The 24,584-nt window shown below is 44.3% G+C and overlaps 1 protein-coding gene across 1 annotated transcript in view; it reads left to right on the top strand.

Moving 5' to 3' along the window:
* PAPPA (pregnancy-associated plasma protein A, pappalysin 1) overlaps positions 1–24,584 on the top strand; it is a 247,651-nt gene that overhangs the window by 188,422 nt on the left and 34,645 nt on the right. Inside the window, exons 13-17 of the mRNA XM_011950062.1 lie at positions 3,597–3,765; positions 6,084–6,267; positions 11,638–11,848; positions 12,555–12,726; positions 21,678–21,825. Of these exons, the coding sequence (XP_011805452.1) occupies positions 3,597–3,765; positions 6,084–6,267; positions 11,638–11,848; positions 12,555–12,726; positions 21,678–21,825 (884 nt within the window). The remainder of the gene's footprint in view (positions 1–3,596; positions 3,766–6,083; positions 6,268–11,637; positions 11,849–12,554; positions 12,727–21,677; positions 21,826–24,584) is intronic.

Raw genomic sequence — 24,584 nt, 5'->3', positions numbered from 1 at the left:
AGAGACTCCTCTTCTCAAGTAGCTCCATAGTTCCAACAGCATTTCTCTCACTCTCTCTTTTTTTAAATGTTATTTATTTATTTATTTATTTAGATACACAGTCTCACTTTGTTTCCCAGGCTGGAGTACAGTGGTGTAATCTTGTCTCACTGCAACTTCTGCCCTCCAGGTTCAAGTGACTCTTGTGCCTCAGTCTCCCAAGTAGCTGGGATTATAGGTGTGCACCACCCACTCCCAGCCAATTTTTAAATTTTTACTAGAGACAGGGATTCACCATGGTGGCCAGGCTGGTCTTGAACTCCTGACCTCAAGTGATCCATCTGCCTCAGCTCCCAAAGTGCTGAGATTTCAGGTGTGAGTCACCACACCTGACCTCAAAGCATTTCTCATACACTGACCTTTCTAGTCTACAAACACACCAAGCTCCATCCTGTGCTGGAATTTTGTACCTGCTCTTCCCTCTGCCTGGTTCTGCCTCTGCCCCAAACCTGTGTATGGCTTATCCCTTCATTTTATCCAGGTAGTAGTTCAGATGTCCCTTCCTCATGGATCCTTCTATAAAGTGCCTTGCCCCTCTCCACCACCTGTCACTCTCTATAATTTCACCTTGGTTTAATGCCCTAACTGCATGCATCATTATCTGAAATGATCTCATTTATTACTTTTCTTTGGCACACACCCTTCCTCCTGAAATACACAGATAACAGGCATCTTGTTTATCCCCTCCGTCCACTATATTCCCAATGTATAGAACAATGTCTGGTGCTCAGTAAAGCCCCCAGTGAAGGTCTGTTGAATAGATGAATCAGTGGATGATGTTTTACCCTGTTGACAATCCTAAGAAATAAATTATTTTATTATTTCCACTTTATAGATAAGGAAACTGAGCCTCAGGATGTTATATAAATTTCCAAAGTCAAACAACTGTTAAATGGCAGAGCAGGGGCTGGAGCCCAGATTTCCCTGATTGATAAACCTTGTGCTCCTTCTACCCTAGAAAATGAAGCATTTCAGATTTTCATTTTCTTGTGAAGAACTTAATGCGCACAAAATAATTGGGGAAGGCACTGTTTATACTTTAATGGCTCTGCAACTTAAAGAAGAAAATCATCTTTCCCTCTGGGTCTTCATAAGAGCCCGGGTACTTTTTGGGAGTGCAGAGTAAGAATGCCCAAACTGCTAGGCACAGGTCAGAAGAACAGCTTGGGAGCTAGTAGCTAACAGAGTAAATATATTTAAATTGGAACCATGTGGTTCCTTCCCCTGGTGCTTACACAATGTGAACAGATGCATTGTTTGGTGTCAAAGCCCTTGTGTTGACTCCACAGTTACAGCCTCTTTGAGGCCTCCACATGGTACAACGCTGAGGCTGTCAGGACTAAGAAAAAGGGCTGAGAATTGGAGTTGTCTCAACAAGTGTTCCTTAATGCCAGTTGCCCTGCATTTCAGAAGGAGAGTATTGGAGAACTGCAAAGCTTCCATCAGTGAGGGTCTGAGACCTAAATTAAATGCCTGTCTTTTTCTGGGTATTTAAAAAAGTAAATTGGTTTGTGATACGTTTTGGAAGCTTTTAGCTCCCCCCGCCTCCAGACTTTATTTCTCACTCTGCTTTTGAGCAGAGGGTAGAGAATAGGAATAGGTCACAGTAAAACCCTTAGTTGGGTGTCGTGAAACTGAGAGAAAAACAAAAACAAACAAACAAACAAAAAAGTGCAAAACTTTTCTGACACTGGTTTGGCCAAAATGTCTCCCTGTCTCCTAGATAAAAAGAGGAACATAAAAGCCTTGAGGTTCTGGATGCAAATCTACCCATCTGGGCATACGATAGGCCAGGTGTTGGGGGTAGACACAGTCAGAGAGGCAAAAGTCAGAGAAAACTGCCCCCTTGAAGCTTTTAGTGTTACGCAGAATCAACCTCTTTAAAGTGTTTAAGAGCTATTGCAAGGCACCGTCACCATTGGTTTCCTGCCATTTAGGAAACATCTGCAAGGAATTTTTATTAGCACTGCAAAGTACACCAAGATGAAATAGGCATTTTCTCTGCCCTCAAGGACATTCTAATCCAGAAACATGGGACAAGGTTAACAACAAGGCCTTTGGAGTCACCCCTCTGGATGAGCACTTAAACAAGTAACGTAATCTTGCCAGTCCCCAATTTATCCAACTGTAAAATGAGTAACACTTAGCTCATAGGGTTGTTGTAAGGATGGAGTGAGCTCACGTATATAAGCAATCAGCATATAGTCACTAATATTATTGAGTGCTTGCCTAACTATAATACAAGGGGAGTGATCATCCAAGAATGAGGATTTGATGCTGTTTCTGTTTGCATCCTTAAAGATTAGCCTGCAATCTAGTGTGTTCTATTGTCAGTGAGGAACTGAGTTTTTAATACATCAAACGTGAGGCAATAGCCTCAGAGAAAGAAGGGTAGAATACCCATGAGGGTGCTTGCCAAGGGACACAAGGGAAAGCTTCCTATGGAAACTTGCATGATGCTTAGACCTAAAGAACGGGTGGAATTCGGACTGGCAGAAAGGTAGAATTCAGAGTTGCAGCAAGATGCAAGTCATAGTCTCCATACAACTCCACTACCGATTTGTAAGTTACTTTACCATTTATAAAAGACTGCTACCTCCGTCATCTCCGTTGAGTCTCGTGGCTGTATGAGGTTGGCCAAATTTGAGAGTATACTGAATCTCAGAGATGTGATGTACCTTGCCAACTAGGTAATAAGAGCATAGGTGTATTTATAACATCAGCTACCACTTTTATTTATTTATGTATTTATTTATTTATTTATTTATTTATTTATTTATTTATTTTGAGATGGAGTTTCACTCTTGTTGCCCAGGCTACAGTGCAATGGTGCAATCTCAGCTCACTGCAACCTCCGCCTCCCAAGTTCAAGCTATTCTCAGACTGCCTCAGCCTCCTGAGTAGCTGGGATTACAGGTGCCTGCCACCATGCCCAGCTAATTTTTTTTTTTTTCTTCTTAGTAGAGACAGGATTTTACCATGTTGGTCAGCCTGGCCCTAAACTCCTGACCTCATGATCCACCCAACTCAGCCTCCCAAAATGCTGGGATTACAGGGGTAAGCCACCATGCCCAGCCCAGCTACCACTTATTGAGTGCTTAGCATATGCCAGGAGTTCTGCTATGCATTTTTTTCTAAACTGATTTAATTCTCAAAATGGTCCTTGTAAGTGGGTACTCATAAAATACAAAAAGGGTTTTTGCTCAACCTGGTGCCTGGTAGAAAAATACAATAAATATTCACTGTAATCATGATGATCCCCTTCTCACAAATGGAAAAACTGAGGCTATTCAAGGTTTAAATCTTGATAACGTACAAAGCTTTCAAGTGGCAAGATTTGAACTCTGGTTTGTCTGTTGCCATACCTTGTGCTCTTAATGAGAAATTTTATTCACTGCCTCCAGGGTCATCTTTACCCTAGCCAGCACCTCTTTCTGTCCACAGTCTCAAGCCCCCTGAAATCTTGGAGAAAGAGGCTCTTAGCCTTTATCTTCCAATTGAGTGTGGCTGTCCTGTGAGGAGACTCCTTCTTCCCCTTTTGTTTCTTTCCTCCCCAGCTGTGTGCACTTCGCATGTGAGAACACTGACTGCCCAGAGCTGGCTGTGGAGAATGCTTCTCTCAATTGCTCCAGCAGCGACCGCTACCACGGTGCCCAGTGTACTGTGAGCTGCCGGACAGGCTATGTGCTCCAGATACGGCGGGATGATGAGCTGATCAAGAGCCAGGTATGTGCAGGTGCTGAGCTCAGAGCCTCTCTGCAGCCCAGGGAAGGCTTACTGGGTGTTGAACATGTTCTCTGCTAAATACCCAGCAGCATTTAACATAGTGCTGCCACACAGTAGGTGCTCAATAAATACTTATTGATTAAATGAATGAGTGAATGAATCAATTAACCAAGCAAGCAGTCTGGAATCTCTAAGAAAAGGGGTTCCTGTGCTGACTAGTGTTCTACACAATACTTGCCAGTGTTTTTGTATAGGTTGCAAATCTCCAAGACCATGGGGCTGACTATTTTGGAATGAATATCTTACAGTCAGAACTCTGACATAATTGAATGGGCTGCTTTAGGACGAGGTGAGCCCTCTGTCAATGAGATGTTCATTCATTCACTAATTCATTACAAAGCATCTGTTCACTGGAAATTGGATGCTATACTAAGTGCTGAAGAAGAGGAAGCCGTTAAGACAAACCAAGTCCCTCCTCTGAAGGAGCTTCATGCCTAGTGGTGGAGGAAAAGTCAGACAACTCATTAATAATGACTCCACTGTGTGATAAATGCTGTCAAGGGAAGTGTAGGGTGTTGTGGAGGTACAGGGAGATTCAAGGGAGGTGCCTGGGAAAAGTGATGTGGAAACAGGCAACTAGACAGATCAGCAAAGGGGTATGTGTTGGGGAGAAGGAAGAAATATATAAATATATGCACTAGGCACAGGCATGGATAGTATGTGGAAGCACATTGATGAGAAAAAAAAAAACATGCCACAGATTGTTTGTTTGTTTGTTTTCTTTTTCTATACTTACCCAAGCAATGAGGCTGGAAGGGCCAGCTGAATCCACTGGTGCAGGGCCCTGTCGGTTTTGTCAGGAAGTGTGGGGTTGATCTTTAGGACAACAGGGAGCTGTTGCAGGAAGTGACATGGTCATATCCTGGTGACAAAGTCTCTTCTAGATACTCTATGTGGGTGTAGCTTGGAGTTCAGCAGTAAGACTGGTAGCAGGGAGACCCCTTCAGACAGTCATCAAAGGAGTCATGGAAGATAGGACGTGTCCTGTATGAGATTAGTGGTAGTGAATGATTTGGAGTGATGTGACAGACTGTTGCTTCAGCAAGATGGTGCTATAATGTCCCAGGTGGGGCATGGGGGATGGGACAGGTTATCCTGGGATTTGAGGATTTCCGTCACTAAATGTAGCATTTTCCAGGGCTGGCCAGTGGACTTTGCCTTCAAACTGCAAGCACACAGGGCACATTCCTTATTGCTGGGAATGCCTACTTGTACAGAACTTCTGGACTTGCTCTTCTTAGACACCTACTTCTGTGTATCAGACTTGGCAGGCCTGAGCTCCTGTAGAAACAGTGAAACTGTTTTGGCAGTGAGGGACCTCACTCAAGCACACATCCCTTTGATGTGTGCTTAAGAGGGAAAATGTCCTTTGCTTTTAAAATCCCAGATCAACATTTGGCATCTCCAGTCTCTAGGATTTAGTGGCTTCCTCCTTGAATGAAAGCCTCCAGGCTGCAATGACTGTCCATCCCTTGGCTCCGTAGCATGGCCTTGCCCTCCGCCCAGCTCCGCCGTCTTGTAGTTCGGTTCAAATCTCCATTTACTCTTTCATTTTTCCTAGGCTTTTTCTGACTTTGTACCTTTCTCTCTTGACTATTGAGACACTAAATCTCAGAGTAGGGCGTGGATCTTTGAGCAGTTCTAGAGTTCAATCCATCCATTTTGCCAAAGGGAGAACTCAAGTAAGGAAAGGAACTTGCCTGTGGTCTAATAACATGGAGGAAAAACATCCAGGTCTCCTATAGCCATGGAGAGTGCCTACTATGTGCCAAGCACTACAACAGTTTCCTAGTAACTCCCCTAGAGCTAATAAAAGACACAACAATCAACACTTGATATCCTACCATTGAACTGTATTTCACAATCTGTTTTGTGAAAGAAGTCATCATGCCCTGTGAGGTCTCAAAACCTCAAGATTCTCATCAATGAAATGGAGATCGTGATCTGGGAGACTCTATAGATAGCAGTTAAGAGCATAGCCTTTGGACTCGAGTCTGACTTACCCTTTTTCCAGATGGTTAACTTAAGGCTGATCATGTAATGTCTCAGAGTCTCAGTCTCTGTGTCTTTAATTGAGAACTGAAATATCTAATTCATGCAGTTATTGGGATCATTAAAAGTGAGCTAACGTTAAACACTAAGCATTGGTCTCCTAGTTTCTGGACAAGACTCTGAGCTGTCACCTTGGGAAGAAGGGTATTTCTCCACATCTAGCGCTCAGTCTGCCACTCCTCACTATGCACGCCTCTGCCTTTCAGGTGGGACCCAGCGTCACAGTGACTTGTACAGAGGGCAAGTGGAATAAGCAGGTGGCCTGTGAGCCAGTGGACTGCAGCATCCCAGACCACCATCATGTCTACGCCGCCTCCTTCTCCTGCCCTGATGGTACCACCTTTGGCAGTCAGTGTTCCTTCCAGTGCCGTCACCCTGCACAATTGAAAGGTATCAAGAATGCCTTCCCCAGCTGAGCCTTCCTCTGTCTATGGGAAACCTAGAGGCTGCGTCCAGGCTCTCTTTCTGGCTCTCAAACACCAAGAGTGGGATGGGGTTTTATCTGTGCTCCCGACTTCTTCCTACCAATTGTGTTTATGTAAACTGCCCTGCTGTGAAGATAAGAAAGAAAAAAGAGAGTACAGATAATTATGACAGTGAAGCCCTTTCCAAGACCTTGGAAATCTTGCAAAAAAGAAAAGAGAGAGAGTATAAAAGTGAAGGAGGGAGGGAAGAAGGAAGAGAGAAAAAGAAAAAAGAGTTGCATTTGGGCCTGATGAAATGAATTCACTCGTATGATTAGGGCCAGTAATCCTTACGAAGTAAGTGTTACTATTATTCCCATTTCACAGATGAGGAAACCAAGCCTTAGAGGGTTTAAAGAACTTGCCGAAGGCTGCACCATCAGTGGTGGGGACCATATTGAAGCCCAGGTCTGTCTTTCTCCAATGCTGGCTGCTACTTATCAAGAGGGGCCAGCTAGGCAGAGAAGAGCAGATATGGACAGGAAGCATCTGGCATCCTCCTGAGCTAGGCAGCAGGGCTATTGAGGGGAATAAGACTCTGGCATACCAGAGATCACATTTTAGAAAAAAGTGAGTAGCTGGCTTGGGTGTCCTAGAATGCTGGGATTAGATGTGGAATGTATTAATAACTTCAGACTAGGAAATCACACTTCTCTCAATCAATCAGAGGCCTTTGGGAAAGGGAAGTGCATAAATTAGCATTGATTATTACAGCCCTCATTGTGGCTAATAATAATCGTTAATCAAAACGATGCATATCCTTCTGCTGCCAACTGTGGTTGGGAAAGAGTGACCTGGCTGGGGAGACAAGGCCTTAGGAGGACCATAATTCTAGTAGTTGGTGATCCCAACTTTGCTTTTCCTTTGACTGGGCAAAGGTCCTGCTGCCTTTCTCTTGAACTTAATATTGCCACCTAATTTGCCCTCCTACCCTCATCTCAAGCCAGGGGGTAAAGAGGTGATCAATGTCAACTTTCCTTCTTTTACTTGCTTCCCTTTCCTCCTTTCTACATTTTGTTTTTCCTTTGATCATAACATAGTTTAAACAAAAAGAACAATAATTTTTTTAAAAAAACTTTTATTTTAAGTTCAGGAGTGCATGTGCAGGTTTGTTATATAGGTAAATTTGTGTCATGGAGGTTCATTGTACAGATTATTTTATCACCCAGGTATGAAGCCTGCCTTAATACCCTTTAGCCATTTTTCCTGATCTTCTACCTCCTCCCACCCCCTTCCCTGTGAATAGGGCCCAGTGTTGGTTGTTCTGCTCTTTGTGTCCATGTGTTCTCATTATTTAGCTCTCACTTATAAGTGAGAAGATGTGGTATTTTATTTTTGGTCCTGCATTAATTTGCTAAGGATGATGGCCTCCAGCTTCATCCACATTCCTGCAAAGGATATGATCTCATTCTTTTGTATGGCCACATAGTATTTCATGGTATATATGTACCACATTTCCTTTATTCAGTCTATCATTGATAGGCATTTAGGTTGATTCCATGTCTTTGCTATTGTGAATAGTAAAAGCACTAATTTTAAACAGTCAATAAATAATAGTGATAATAATGACCAGCTTGAAATCCTTTCTGCCCTCAGTTTTTGCCCCACCTGGCCCTCTCCTCTATTCTTACCTTTTGTTCTTCTTAATCTGTCTTCTTCCTCTGTAACTTCTGTTAAAGTCTACCCCTTACCAAGTCAACCCCCCTGTTCCTTGCAATCTCCCCGTACCAGCCCTTGGCTAATGTAGCCTCTCAATTGAGTGCTTGTCCTTATTCCAGTCCAGCTAGTGCATTTTTGTTTCCTCCAAACAATATAGTGGCCAATATTCTTCCACATTCTAATATGCTAGAGATGGACAAGAACTCAGACATGGCTTTGGTTTAGGGACAAACAAGTTTGGTGATTTGTTCAAGGTCACAGGTAAATTCATACTTTATGCATTCAACAAATTAATACCGAGGACCTGCTATGTGCTCAGCAGTAGGCTAGGCTCTGGGAGTAAAGAAGGTACAAGATACAGCCCTTGCCTTAGGATCTAGAAAGTGCCAACACCATGAGGCAAGTGCTTAGAATACCAGATTAAAGGTCTGAATTTCTCTCCTTGAGTTCTGTTCTATGTTAATTTCAATCTTTACAGCACTCCAAAAGAGACTCAATCTCCTGGGTAATCTTTTAAATGAAGTAATAAAAATAAGTACCTCTCTTCTGACACTGCTACAAGTTCACAATTATTTTAATGCTCGTTAGAGATTGGAATTTCCTTAGCCACATTTGTAGAAATGCTGAGTAGGATGTATTTCTCTGCATTAAAAGATGAACAAGTGAACTTACAGAGTCCCAAAACTTGATGGAGCCTAATCTCTAATATCAACACCTCTACCAAGAGATATTACCCTCTACCAGGAATTTCAGGCTCAGACATGCCTTCACTTCGTATCTTGAGTCATGTTCCCCCAGGAAATACAGTGGGGGAATGAGGGCAGAAGACATGGAACTGACAAAAGTCAACAGGTTCTCTTCTAAAGCCAGTTGCCACTGTGGGCAACTAGAGCTCAGTCCCTCTGGGAAACTCTGGGAGACGGTGGAGAACATGCCTCAGAGTTATTGCAACTCTGGAAACTGGCACATGAATCCAACAACTCCACCATTAGTTTAGTGGTGCTTCCAGGGGCATTAACTCCTTGGTACTTTAAACTTGCCCTACATATGGACAGAGTAAGCATCCATGACCAGTATAACATGCCTCAGGCAGAGAGTTGGCAGTGCAGTAAGCATCTTTCACAGTATACAGGCCAGTGCCAAGAAGACAAAGGAAGGGCACATCATGTATCATACCCTACTTTCTTCAAAGCCACATTGTAGATGCAGGGTAGTGGCTACAGCTGGTGCACAGAAATACTGCCCGGCTGAAAACTCTCTTGGAGTTTGTTGCAGGGGTGGGGGGACATATCCATGGTCCTGAATCACCAGTGCCTGCTTTAGCTGTGGTACACTGCTAACTCCTATTCACCCTCTTCAAGAAAGCACATTTCTGGTTTGCATTTTCTCTCTTGATTAGCATTTTGGAAACTTTATGTTCTCCTGTCACAGAAGAACCATGATTTTCACTTCATAATTTACAATATACATAGCTAATACAATGTACTTTTTTAGAGTCCCAACACCTTTTCCACAGATATGTTATCTCTCTTGGGCAATTTGAAGAGGGTGTGCTTCCTGTACTTTTTATACAGCTCCTCTTCTCACTAACCTTGTGCTTTACCTGGGCACCCCAAAGCAATGACTGCCCCGATTGCAAGGGCAATGCAAAAAGAAGTTTGTAGACCCTGGTATTCTGGATGCCTCTATGCTTCTATGGAAACCAAATGAATCACCTTTCCACACACTTTACTCTTTTACTTGATGTTAAAATATCTATAGTTGTCAGTCTCACAGTTTATCAATGTGGAAGCCCCTATGGGGCTTACAGACACCAATCTGCCTTGTGCTAACTGGATAAATCATACTGACAAAGAAGAAAAATGAAAAAAATGAGAAGGAGTAAGTGGAGGAGCATATATAAAATTGCAAAGTACTCTCTCCCCTTTCTTCCTTTTCCTGCTTTTTCTTCATAGTGCTTGGCACCTTCTGGCACGCTAAGTAGTATACTTTTTAGGATAACTTATTGTACTCCTCCCTGTTCCACTAGATTACAAGCTTCAAGAGAGCAGAGCTATTTCTATTTTATTTTATTTTGTTCACTGCTTTTCCTTCAACATATAAAAGTATCTGGTGCAGAATAAGCACTAAATAGATGCTGGTTGAATGAATGAACACTTCTGTGAAGATTCTTTCAGAGCTACTAATGAAGAGGAAAAGAAGAAGGAAAGTGGGAGGAAGTGGGGAAGTGAAGGAAGGAAAGGAGGGAAGAAGGAAAGAAGGAAAAAATTTAAGAAGCAAATGAAGACATTGACAACACTTTCATGGGCACTTTTCATAAATGTTGTTTTATTTCATCTTCTGAGCACCCTGAAAGGCAGAAGCAATTGTTTGCTTTTCACCGATCAGAAAATTGAGATTTGATGCTTCCAGAATGAATAATAAGGGCCCTGCTGATCATATGTAGTAGCCAACTTCCCATTAAAAACAACCATCTCTGTAGTTAGACAGAATTTGTTTTGAACCTCAGTTTTGTCTTTTGCCAACTAGGATAACTTGGTCGAGTCACCTCTTTCTGAGTCTTCATTTCCAATTAAAGACTGTCATACTAAATGCACTATTTATTGTGAGAATAAATGAGATTGCATATCAGAAGCCCTCGGTACATAGTAACTGCTCAATAAGCCCTCGGTACACAGTAACAGCTCAATAAGCCCTCGGTACACAGTAACTGCTCAATAAATGTCAGTTTTCTCCCTACCACTCCACCCCTCCAACCTGCAACTCCCTGAGCTCCCCAAATGCGTCAAGCTCTGGTTGTCAACACCATTCAGTAATAACCAGGAAGAGGAGAGTTTGGTGGAGAAATACAAGTTTCAGGTCCTCCTCTATTTGTCTCAGGAAGGTTTTAGGCAGGCTGTGCGTTGATAATATATGAGCTGGCAGTGAAAAGCCTAACTCTCGTGTTTTACTTTTATTTGCAATGTTCCCCATCAGACCAGCTTCCCGATGGCAGTCAGCACTCTGTCAGAGCTGGCACAGGCTATGGGGGAAGTGCTGCTCTTTCAGCTGCTTTGGCAAAGCTTCACTGAGCACCAGGACCTGAACAGAAAATCAAACCTCCTGATAACACAATGCTGTCATTTCCAGGCATTGCTGTTGGGAGCTGGGGGAGGTGGTAAGCAGGACAGATACAGGGGTGCTGGGCCCAGGGAGAGAGTGGCAGCTTGACATTATACACTCACTGATATCAGAGTTTGCTGTAGTTTCTGGGATGAGCTTTTGCTGCCAACTATTAGAAGGCAAGTTCCTCCATCTCTGTGTTCAGATGCCCACTTGTAAAGTAAGAAAGATGGATTCAAGGATTGTGAATGTGTCTTTTCTATGCAGCAGAAGAGGCTCAGGCTCAGAAGTCAGAAGCCTTGGATTTTAATTCACTGTAAACATGGGGATAATTCACTCCCCCCATTTAGATCTCCTCTTCTTTGTGACAGCTCTCTTGATCTCCCTAGGCTCCTCAGTTGGAAGTAGAAGGGGTTGGAATTCCACATAAGGGATCTCCTGGTTTGTCAAGTCAGCTAAAATCCAAGTGGCTGTGCCTTAGCTTGGCTATCAGAGACTCCTCCCTCCTCTATCCCTGCTTGCCCTTGTCTTCCAGGCAACAACAGCCTCCTGACCTGCATGGAGGATGGGCTGTGGTCCTTCCCAGAGGCCCTGTGTGAGCTCATGTGCCTCGCTCCACCCCCCGTGCCCAATGCAGACCTCCAGACTGCCCGGTGCCGAGAGAATAAGCACAAGGTGGGCTCCTTCTGCAAATACAAATGCAAGCCTGGATACCATGTGCCTGGATCCTCTCGGAAGTCAAAGAAGTAAGTGGGGTTGGAAATGCAAACTCATGGGCTCTAGGAGGACAAGAGTTAGGTTCAAATGCCTGGCTGGATGGAAGCACTCATTTCTTCACTGCAGGCAATGCCTGCCATTCATCCCATTCTGTTCTGTGAGAAGCTAGAAGGATTTGTTAATAATATTAGTTTTGGGTCAAACAGAACAAACTTTAAGTTTCAGCTTGGCTGCCTAATGGTGATGTGATCTCAGACAAGTGACTTTACTTCTCTGCACTTCTTTTTTTTTTTTAGCAATAGGAAGGGTACAATAATAACAGTTTCAACATAAGGTTCCTATGAAGAACAAATGAACATGTGCATGTAAAGTGCTCACAACGTGCTTTGCACATAGTAGTTGTTTAGTAAATGGTGGATAATCATAGCATCATGGTTCCAACACCCATCAGAACACTCTGCAGAAAAGGGGAGAGAACCTGGGGCTGGAGGGGCCTGAGTTTTGTGTCAATCTACATGTAGCTGAAAGCCTGACATTTCTGCCTGCTCTTGCTAAAGGAGTTCTGTGGATGAATTATCCTTAATCCCTACATGGGTCCCACCACCACCCAATAGGTCAGGTGGGGAATCAAAAATAGGAAATAGGAAATGGGGGCCCAGCTGGTGGTGTTCATGCAGGGCATGGATCTAGCCATTTGGTCCTTGAGATGTCTCCTCTTTGATCCTTTCCTTGAAGACGGGCCTTCAAGACTCAGTGTACCCAGGATGGCAGCTGGCAGGAGGGAGCTTGTGTTCCTGTGACCTGTGACCCACCTCCACCAAAATTCCACGGGCTCTACCAGTGCACTAATGGCTTCCAGTTCAACAGTGAGTGTAGGATCAAGTGTGAAGACAGCGACACCTCCCAGGTAAGCATCCTGGAACTTGAGATTGATACCATGGTCCCTTTCCTTTCTGCTTACCAAAAACTAGCCTATACTTCAGGAACCACTTTCTCCAAGAGACTATCTAACTAGGCTCAAATTGTATAATGGCAGTATCACCAGTGCAGAAGTTAAGAAACTGGGCTCTAATTATCTACTCTCATAATCTCTCTGAACCTCATTTTCCTACCTGCAATACCATATTTTATTTGCTTGGAGATTCTTAGCTTTGAATTTTTTTTAAGCATTGGAACTTTTATGAAGGAAATCATACATGGAATCCTAATGTATGAAGTTGATAAAAGTTAAGTTCCTCAAACAGGAATGGCCAGGGCTCTTTTGCCAGTTTGCTACCACCATTACCACCCATGTTGGTCCTTGAAGTATTTAAAATCACAAGACTGCCACTATACTTAGACATCAATTGGCTCCTGAAGCATAAGGAAAAAGGGGACCATATTTAGATGAGAAGTACAGTTTTGAGAACACCGTGGAAGAAAGGAAGAGCAGAAGGAGAAAGGTTTGAATTTTATCTCAATGCACATGTAACTGAGAGCAAGTCCAACACTTCTGCCTGCCTCTGCTGAAGGAATTTTCCTCAAATCCCACACATGCTCAAAAGGACAGTATGGGAATCAAGAATAGGAAAAAGAAACAAAAAGCTGAAAAAACCTTAAGTCCACAAGGAGCTCCATCTCCATCAAAGCAACCATGTAGAGTTGATAACCCAAGTCCTGTGTTTCACAAGTGTGCAAGGATCATCAGCCAGGTGGAGACAGATTTCAGTGCTGGCATCGTCTTCAGTCAGTCTTTATTGGTCTTTGTTATTTCATATTAGCCTCCAAATATCAGGCACTACCAAACCGCCATTCTGAATCTCTCTCACTCCCTCCACATCCAAGCAATTACCGAGTCATACCCATTCTCCCACCACAGCGTCTCCTGAAGCTGTTCTCTTTTGTCCCCAATGCCACTACCCTGACTCAGGCCAACGTCATCTCTTTGATGAGCTACCATGCAGCTTCTTGATCATTTTCCTGTTTTCATTCCTGTGCCTCTTTCCAGTACCTTCACATTTCAGCCAGAGTGATTTGAGCAATTATGTTAATCTCTCTGAACCAGGAGCCCCCATCCCTTAGGATAAAGTCCTAACTCCTTAGGGTGGCATTTAAGACCTTTCCCCCATACCAATAAGATGGATCTTCCTCCCCCACCTCTGCATTCTCTACCTTAAAAAGAGTTATCCTTGTACCTTTTTCAGCTGCCTGACACCTCATTTTCCTTCGCAATTTAGCCCAGGCACCCTTTCCTGCGGGAGCCCTTCCTCAATGTCCCTTCCACTGCTGGGCTCCATGGCCCTCCTCAGGTTTCCCCCGTGCCCCTCCTCAGGTTCCCCCTCACAGCATTGACCACACTGCGCTGTCACTGCCTGCTTTCATTCCATATCCCCACACTAGGCTGTGAAACAGTCCTTCACTGCATCTGCACCCGTCCTTGTGCCTTCAGCACTTAGGACAGTGCCAGGCACCTAGTAGGTACTCAGGAAATGTCACCAGAACCAAGGGCAGGAGGAAGGACCACAATGAACATCAAAGGCAGGTTCCTCCTTTTACAGATGAGAAAACCAAGACTCAAAGAGGTTACTTAACTCCCCATGGTGACACAGCTGGCATCGGCCAAGTCACAGTCAGTATCCAGGTTCCCCTGTCTCCAACTGTAAATGGGCTGAGTCCAGTAGGCACCACCTGAGAATCCTGCTCTCATACACTCACAGCATCTGTGTCCATTCATGGGAGTCATTCCCATCCTTGACTGCCAGGGAGGCAGAAGCCAGTGCTGGAACAAACAAAGGCTAGAAATTACCATGGCCTCTTGCAGGCTGATCAGCTTCCCTCTCACTCCCTTACATAAAACTGTTGCTAACAGTTACCCAAACTGATGAGCCAAGTAATATTCTGGCTGCGGTCATGTTATCAAACTGAAACTCAGCCTGCCTGGGGCCTTCCAAGTAACTTTCATGGCCAGTTTGTATTTAAAGGAGAAGAAAATGTATATGTATCAGATGACTCAAGCAGCTCTGTTTGGCAACTAACGGAGAGGCTAGTCGCAAAGGAGCAGGGCATTGCTCGTCTGCTCAAAGAATGAGGGTGTGCGTGCCAAATGGACTCCTAATACAATTGACATTTCTACTTTGTACCGAAAATGAATTTCCTCTACCCTCAGACCAGGGGCCTGAGAGCCAAATCTAGTATTCACCTCAGATTCCCTCTTGCTGCCTATAAACATAGCAGAAATGCATGGCCCAGAGCATCTTGAATCAGCTTGTATGGAGCAGGGATTCTTTGCCTTCCAAACAAGTTTCAGATCCTGGCGGGAAAGGACAAGGGCTATTGTAGGGGAGATTCACACACTCTCTTCCACTGCCACTAAAAGCAAATAAAAACCTCACTTTATTCATTCCTTGGGAGCCAGTATAACACTGGATCTGTAGTTTGAGTTCAAATCCCAGCTTCATTACCTAGACACTGGAGGCCAAGTTACTTAACTCTTTAAGCTTCACTTTCCTTGTATATAAAATGAGGAGAAAGAATACTACATACCTCATAGTTTGTTTGTGAAGATTAAATGAGGTAACGAAAGTAGAGCATGTCTATGGGTACCCACTGGCCTTGTGCAGTGCAAAACCTATGCAATCATATGTGGTAGCCCTGGGGACTAGACAAATGAACTAGCCTGCTTTAAGGTCACTCCAGTGGTGAGAATCCCCTATGCTCTATGTGAGCTCCTGGAGGGCCTAGAAACACAACAGATTGCAACCTAGCCCTCTGCTGGCTAGCTCTAAATACTGAGAAGTTTTCTGTTTTCTGCATATGGCTAGTCAGTTTTCCCAGCACCATTTATTAAACAGGGAATCCTTTCCCCATTGCTTGTTTTTGTCAGATTTATCAAAGATCAGATGGTTGTACATGTGTGGAGTTATTTCTGAGGCCTCTGTTCTATTCCATTGGTCTATATATCTGTTTTGGTACCAGTACCATACTGTTTTGGTTTCTGTAGCCTTGTGGTATAGTTTGAAGTCAGTTAGTGGGATGCCTCTAGCTGTGTTCTTTTTGCTTAAGAGTGTCTTGGCTCTAGGGGCTCTTTTTGACTTAAAACCTAGATAACAGTTTGATAGGTGCAGCAAACCACCATAGCACCTGTATACCCATGTAACAAACCTGTACGTTCTGCACATGTATCCCAGAACTTAAAGTAAAGCAAGAAAAAAACAACAACAACAACAAAAAAAAACAAAACAACAACAACAAAAAAACCAAAAACCTGAGAAGGAGGCACCCATCCTGCATGAGGCCAGAGTATGGAGTAGAGAGACCAGCATGAGCCATAGTCAAACCCGGTCCCTTGCTCAAATAAACCTGTAGAATAAATAGTCCTCTAGTTCCTGTAGACCAGCACTTCCCAGTAGAACTTTCTGCCATGATAAAAATGTTCCATATCTGTGCAAATGATGACCACTAGCTGCGTGTAGCTATGGAGCACTTGAAACATGGTTGCAGCGAATGAGCAACAAAATGTTAACTTTTATTTAATTTAAAATAATTCAAAGTTGAAGGTAAATAGCCATACTTATACAGTGGCTACCATGTCAGACAGTCCAGCTCTAGCACTTATGGTATTCTTGTCTCTTTAAACCAGGACAGAGAACCTTAATAATATCAGCTTTCTTTGTCTTTGTTTTTGAGTGTCTAATGTGTGCCAGGTTGCTGCTGCAGGCTTGCTCTCTTTTGACAGCTCACAACATACAGTTGGAAAAGAAACAAAATCCCCATTTTACAGATGCAGAAAGAAGGCCTGGGGAGGCTAAGTTTTTGCCCGTGGCGACAAAAGAGCAGGTGGTGGTCTTTCTGTCCCTAGCTCTGCTCTTTCCACTGCTCCCAAACGTTTTCAGGGCAGACCAGCAGCAAAAGGCAGAGATTTTATCCCCAGGGGGTGAGGAGCTACTCATCTCAGGGTTTAATGCAGCTCAGATGGCCCTAAGCTGGTTGATGAGATAACATAGGCCTGGCTCGCTGTGAGAAGCACTGTGGGGGGCTTTATAGGTGATTCAGAGAGTTGCCGGCCTTGGGATGGGGACGGGGTCTTTGGAAGATGCATCAGCAGGGGAGAAAAAAAGCTAAAGATGCTTTGTGGGCAAAGTGATGCATCTAATGATGGACTTCAGCAACTCAGCAGGAGCAAGAGAGAAAGGATGTGGTGGAATCTACAACACACCCAGCTCATTGCACAGATCACAGAAGGTGTCTGTGAAAGCCTTTCTGCCACAAAGGGTGTAGAGCTGCACTCTCCATTTGTGAGCCCTGCCATGGACGAGGTATAGCTCACATATGTTCAGTGCCTCAGCTGGGTTTTCATTTCCGGGTTGTTAAATGTTTGGCCAGCACCCAGGATGTCCTAGAGGAGTTCAGAAGAGTCACAGACCCATGTGATGTTAGAGGTAGGCAGGACCTCAGAGACCCCCACTGCAGCCCGCTTGTTTTACAGATGGGAGCCCTAAAGCCCAGAAAGGGAAAGAGACTTACCCTGAGTCATACAAGCAGAGCTAGGTCTTAAACTACGTCACTTCATAATTGACACTTTCCACTCATCCTCCCTCGTGGGGCAACATGTCACCCCTGTACCTACCTTGGAGGATACAAAATGCATGTGAGGGCATTGACTGGGAATGGAGACAAATGATTCACAGCAGTTGAAATATAACAAGCACTTACTACTGCCAGTCACTGGGATGAGCACTTTAGACTGATTGCTTCATTTAAGCCCCATGGCATCTGGCATTACTGCCCCATTTTACAGATGGGGAAGCTGCTGTAAACTGGTTTGCCCTGTCTTATACCACCAGATGTGGTGGAACTGACACTCTTGTTATTAAGTCAGCATGCCTCCAAATCTTAGCTATCTAGCTCCTGCACTTGCTGCCTGGGTTTTTCTTGCTCAGATGCTGCTACTTTTCTTCCTGCTATTATTTTGTTTATTTTCATGTCTTCTAAGGAGAAGAAACCTAATACTTCTCCCTCTTTCTTCCTCTTCTCTTCTTTTCCTTCATCCTACTAGGGTACTACAGCTTACAGTCAAGAGACATGGTTCTGACATTGGCAACCTCTGTGACTTGGGCAGATTGCCTCCCCTTTCTGGCTGCTGTCATTTCTAAAATGTACTGCTGGTTGGGTTGATTCTAAACTTCTCTTACAGACAGTACAGTAGAGTGAGTAAGAACTTCATCTGACAATTACAGAGCTCAGTATGTGTGTTAGGCTTTAAATGCTTTATATAAATGGACTCATATGATCCTCATGATCACTCTCTCAGGTAGTAGACTCCATGCCCATTTAGCAATCAGGGAACTTGAGGCATAGAGAAGTTAAAGAACGTCCCCAAATCTACCCAGCTGGGAAGTTGCCAAGCTTGCATATGAATTCAGGTAGTTTGACTCACACCCAGGCTCTTAAAACCATGACACTAGCATCATTCGAAAACTCACTTTTTTGCTTTCTAACAGTCAGTTCCCAAGTCTGCAAAAATAATATAATTTCTACTCTACTGTATTGTTCAAGTGATTTTTAAAGCACTGAGCATATTATAGGTGTTTGATAATATTATTATATGCCTTCAGCTCTCTGTGGATCTGTGTAGCTAAAGCAGCAGGGGAGTTAGAGCTCAATATGCTCTTATAAAAACAGATGCACAGGCACAGAGAGGCAAACTGTTTTGCTGAGAGATGTTCAGTCCTCTTATAAGAGATTTCACCTTAGCATGAAGAATTGTACATTTGGAGTCAAACATACTCAGTCAGTTCCCTGACAACACCCAGAAAAAGTACCCTCTGGTCTTCCCAGATTGGAGCTTCAATTATGCCAGATCTCCTCTGGTCAACCTGGACTCAGTCAGCAATAATCAACTACGAAGTTCTGCACCAGGTGGTAGGCAATTTCTGAATGCACTAGCATCTACTCTTAAAGAAGGATTTAAAAATCCAAAGAGGCTCCAGAAAGTCTGGCAAAGATGTGGAGGTGGGAAAGCAAGAAAAGTTTGCAGGAGAAACAAAACGATTCACTTGTCTAGAAGGAAGGATATGTACATAGCAAGAGATGGAGCCAGAAATGTCATCTGGATTCCACTGTAGAAGCCCTGAAGTGCCAACCTACCAGTATGCCTTGTTTTGAAGGCTAAGGTGTCTTAGCAAAAGGATGCTATGTATTTTTAAAAGCAAATTTCGCAACACAAAGTACCAGATGAACTGGGCAGGAGAGAGATAAGCCAGTGGTAGCAAAACCAGTGCTTTATGCTCCCATCTTTCATTCACAGTGGGGCCTCCCCAGTGTGAAACTCCATGAGCAGACTCCGGCTACTTCTAATACATTCTCTGTTACAAACCAAGCTCTCCAGCCAGCCCTGGCCCAAGTAGTGCTGAGGTCTGCAGCCCTTCAGGGGCTGGAAGCCAAATGCATCACAGGCCCAGGCCAAGGCTCCAGGAAATTGGGGTCAATTTCCTACTCCCCAGAGGGCCCAGGAGAATCATGGGGCCTAGAGCCTGGGGCTCTGAGAGGGAGAGTCTGGGCTCTTTGAAGCCACATGAAGCTGCATAACTTTGCCATTAGCCCCTACAGAACCTCTGGGAGTGAACTCTGCAAGCCGCCTTGCAGCTGCATGCTCAAGATGGGCCACCCTTCTCCTGAGGCCAGAGAGGTTTCCATTGCAATTGCACCCTCCTTCTGCCAGCACAGGAGAGGCCTGGAAGGGGGCCCCTTTCTCTTCCGATCCTGTATCTTTGCAGCTGTTTTCTCACATGGGGGAACCTCAGCTTACATCAGTTCTTTTAAGGAGTTTATTCATTTTCTCATGCATTCATTCATAATTTATTCCCTCATTCATTCATTTCTTCATTTACTCACTTGTGCATTTATTTTCTCATCCGAACATTCATTTATTTTCTTATTTCTTAAAGAAATACATTCTATCACTCTCCACCAAAGCACTCCATCTTTTGTTAAACAAACAATTCTTGAATGAACAAAAATGTCTATTAAGTGATGAATGAATGCACTGAGTGGCCTGGACCTGTTAGGCATTGTGGAAGACCCTGAGGATACAAGGTTGAATAGGACACCGGCCTGAGCCTTGAGGAACTCATTGTCTGGTTGCAAAACCGATGATAAACAAATAGGTAATGTCTTGTCAGAGACATTTAGGTAGTGCCCCATGCAGAATTGAGGTGGCATGAGAGCAGGATGGGTTGTGCCAGATAAGGTGTTTGCAAGTTAGACAAGGCGGGTGGGTAGGAAACATAGCAGACGGAAGGAGCAGTGAGCATGAAAGCACAACATATGAAGCCTTCACGAATGCAGGCAATTTAAACTGAAGTTCAAGGTTGGTGGTGGTGCTCTGGAGAGCAAGAAACTGGAGAATTAGGCAGAATTAAGGCTGGGAGGGCTCTGGAGCCAGCACAGGAGTTTGCATGGAAGCTGAAGGTCACAGGAAGCCATTGCATAAATTTTTGCATTGGTGGAGCACAGCCAGCTCCTCTGGCCTCATGTCAAGTTTCTCATCTTATTATAAGCCTGAAAGGGGTAGAGAATATATAGCTTGTTCTTAGATCCTTCAGGATATGGGTCCCCTGCGCAGAAACCACCTGTGATTCTCCATTTCTTTTTCATAGAGTCTAAACTACTCAAATTGGCATTTAAGGCTCCACACTTTAGCTGTGTTACCAGCTCATCTTGCCCTTCTTCATGCCTTGGGTCATACAATTAGAACCACACCAGGCCTTCCAACACGCACTGTATTTTTCATCATTTGCACATGCCCTTCCATCTTCCAGGAGTGTCTTCTGTTCCTTTTCTGCCTGCAATTCCATGCATCCTTGAAAATCCCTTTCCATGTATCATTTTCTCTAAGTGGCCTTCCCTGATTGTCCACCCATAGCCAGCTACTCTTCCTTGTGTACTCACAGCACTGGTATAATATTTAACCTGCCTCACTGAGCACAGTCACAGTGACATGGCTGGTGGCTCACATGACTGCCATTCCCATTAGCTCGCAGAGGCGGGCACTGGCTCTCTTCACTTCTGCACCCCACAGAGCTGGGCACAGATTGAGCACTAAGGAATCTTACTTGAATTAACTTTCTGAAATTCGGAGGTTGGAAGGGGACTTCAAGAAGGGATTATGTCTTCAAGCTGCGTTTGCCTAATGCTTTGCAGAAGATCGAGAAACTGTAGTTCCCTGTTTTAAAGAATTGGGAGGAAAGCACAGATATAAGTACCCCCATATCACCCTCTTCATGCCATTATTGTTGGAATGGAATGGAATGGAATAGAATGGAATGGAATGAAAGAAAGAGAAGATCAGGAAAGGAAAAGAAATGTCTTGGAAGAAAAAGCTTCTCAACTAGACCCAGATTATTTAGTCAACATATGACAGAGCCCTGACATAGGATACTTTCTCACTATTTAAGAGGAAGCAAACTTTAGTGCTCCTCATTAACCCATGCACTTACTCTCTGTGTCAGTCAAGGAGCTGATGGGCTCCTAACCTCTCAATTAAAAAAAAAACTCACACACACAAATCAAAACTATAATTGGCTCTGATTGAAATTTCTGAAAGACTACTAAGCTCGGACTTGGGAGTTTGGCATTCTGGAAAGCCTTGAGCAAGTTTCTTCCCGGGCTAAGTCCTCAGTTTCCCAATATGTAAAATGGAAACACACGAACAATACCTCCCTTTCAGGGTGGTTGAGTTTCAGCCATTGTTAAGAAATTGTTTTGGAACACTTCAGAGCTCTGGAGAGATGAAAAATTGTTTTCTGTTTTATTCTGAATAGCTTATTCAGTTGGGGCTGGTGTCTCTCTTGGTCCTTACTCTGTTTCTCTGTTGTTCAGGGACGTGGGAGCAACATCATTCATTGCCGGAAAGATGGCACCTGGAGTGGCTCCTTCCATGTCTGCCAGGAGATGCAAGGCCAGTGCTCGGTCCCAAACCAGCTCAACAGCAACCTCAAACTGCAGTGCCCTGATGGCTATGCCATAGGTATGATGGGCCCAAGAGGGGAGCAATAAGAGGGGCAATTCCTTCCAGCAATTCAGGGCTAATGCCTGGGTGGGTCATTGAACACTGAGCACCCTGGTCACATGAGTTCCTGCATAGGCACTATGGAAAGAGAGATGAATGAGTGTAGACTATGCCCTCCCAAAAAGAGAATCAGGGACAGGGATATGGTGACCCAGTGGTGGGTGCGTGTAGACAGTTACACCAGAATACAGAAAAGCTGTCAGGTGCCTGAGGAGGACACAGAAGACTCCCAGAGGAAGGGATGCTTTCGTGGGGATTTGAAAAAGCTTGTTGGGGAAGAAATGCTATTGCAGGCAGAAGAAACTCTGTGACTGAGGAGCAGGAGTTATGAAAGCACACACCACATTTAGGGAAGCAATAGTAGTCTGGTGCAGCTGCTTTTATTATTAATTTTAAAATTTGCATCATACTAAACATTCTTGAGTACCTGATATAGTTCAGGCCCTTCATCAAGCACTTGAAAGGGATTATATCTTATCCTCACAATAACCTTTAGTAGATGAGGGCATCAAAACTTGAGGGGATAATGGAACATGCTCCCAAATCCTGAGACCCATCCCATTCCAAAGCCTGACTTTTTTCTGTGGCATCTCAGCTGCATCCAAGATGAGCATAAACTGCATTTTCAAAATACTCTTTGTATGGTGACAGGCCAGCTCAAGAAATACACACAGTGAGAAGAGACAAGTTGGGATTGTATGCCAGGGATTTGCCTCGTTGAAACCAGGTATCTGGACAGATGCCTTAATCACAAGCACCACAGCTTTCCAGGGTACTTGGAGTGCAAGGAGTGTGACCTCATTTAAGGGTAGTGATGCTGACTTTTTGGGCTGATTCCCTAATTGACCATGATGAAAAGCCTAGGGAACTGAATGTCCTTTCTCCTGGCCAATATGATTTATGAAGCAATCGCCAGGGATGTCTGGTGTAGAAGGTTATCTGAATGTGCAGAGATCCAACATGATTTTCATCCAGCAAACACAGAGTTATCACTGCATGTCCAGAAGCAAGGCCTGTGGTTGGAGAGGGACGGTTCATGGGGACTGTCCATCCCTTTTTGAAGACGAAAACACATGCCCTCAGATAGCAGAAGTTCTTCACCTTAACTTACAGTGGGAATCAGCACTCTTGCGTTTAGCCCAAGACACTGGATCCTGCATGGGTCAGAAAACACCAAAGCATATGATTGCTCCTACTGATGGTTTGGAAGGTACTTTAAGATCTTACACAGCCACCAATTCACGAGATGCTGACCAGGAGGGTTGCAGAGAGATGGGATCTTATAGGACCTGCTAATATAGGCATTCTAGAAGGTGGGGCAACAACTGTTGCTGTGGTGAGCAGCATGGGCTGCACCATCCCAAGGCCAACACTCTCTTTCTCCTTTCCATCATTCCTGATAGGTGTGTGTGGTCCTGATAGGTGTGTATGTCTGTGAGGGGGTCCCAACCTCCAGCTCAATCATAATATGCAAGTGAATATTCATTCATACTCTTAACTGGCATTGAGTGGCCCTGTGAGAAAAAGCCTAATTAAGTGACCTTTAGGGAAAAACTACAGAAACAAATTTGCTGCATAACTATACCCACTGACACATTCAAATACATTCACATGTTCATACATAAACACATGCCACATGCTGAAATGCTTCATAACCAAACAGCCCCAAACACATATATCATATAGTAAGCTCATGCCTAACACCTATACATCAGCCAAATACCACACAAATGCATCACTCACACAAACGCATACACACACAGGTAGCACATAAATCTATACATAGCACTCACATGCAGTACATAAAAATCTCATACTTCAACAAACGCAAACACATTTTATGTCCCAAAACATGTCAAACACACAGAAAGATGAACAAAAGGCAAACAAATCCCACAGATGCATTTACACATTTTATTCACATGTCTCAACTGTATGCAAATGAGTACAATACCTGGCTCTCTTCTCTCCATCAGAACAGTGGAGAAAAAGGGGAAAGGGTGGGAGGGTGGTATTTCTTTACCTACTGAGTGTTTTCATGGTCAAAGCAGAAAGGGGAAAAAATCTATGTGATATTGCAACCTGAATTAACTCCCCTTTCCTGTACCCCAAGTCCCCACGGCTGGCGCCCAGATGTCCATCTTATGAACGTGATAATCCAGGGCAGATGAGGAGTGTATAGGGACATTGGAGGAGAGCAGAGAGAAAAAGCCACACAGGGAGACAGGAAGGCTGAGGATGAGAGTGAGAAGCAAGGCAGGAGAGCAGTTGTTGCTCATCCACTCCTCAGCCCCAGCTGTATCCTCGCTTTCCTTCAAATGCCCCTGACTTCCACCTCCCAGGCTGAGCCCTTCCCTGGGGAGAATCCACTTTGCCAAGGAAAGGGATTTGATCACTGGCCTTATAAGCAGGGATGAGATATGTGTCGGGCTTGGGGGCTGGAGGGCACCTTTTGGAGTCACCCAGACCAGCTCCCCCTGCGTGCCTCCCCCAGGCCACCTGGGGAAGCTTCTGTGGCAGTTATGAGCCCTCAGAAAGTTGCTGCTGCTGCCACTGGGGCTGCCACCCTCCCCGCGCCTCCCAGGAAGGAGACGCAGAGGCCTGGTGAGATCACCACTCTGTAAGGATGCCAATTACGGCTCATATATCACAACACAGCAGCCTGGTCCTAAAGCCCCAGAGCTGGCGTGGGGGAGGGGAGCCTAGGAGAGGGAGAC

Source organism: Colobus angolensis, unplaced genomic scaffold, assembly GCF_000951035.1.
Source record: "Colobus angolensis palliatus isolate OR3802 unplaced genomic scaffold, Cang.pa_1.0 Scaffold301, whole genome shotgun sequence".
In the NCBI taxonomy this organism is placed as follows: Eukaryota; Metazoa; Chordata; class Mammalia; order Primates; family Cercopithecidae; genus Colobus; species Colobus angolensis.
This window is presented reverse-complemented; position numbering and strand designations above follow the sequence as displayed.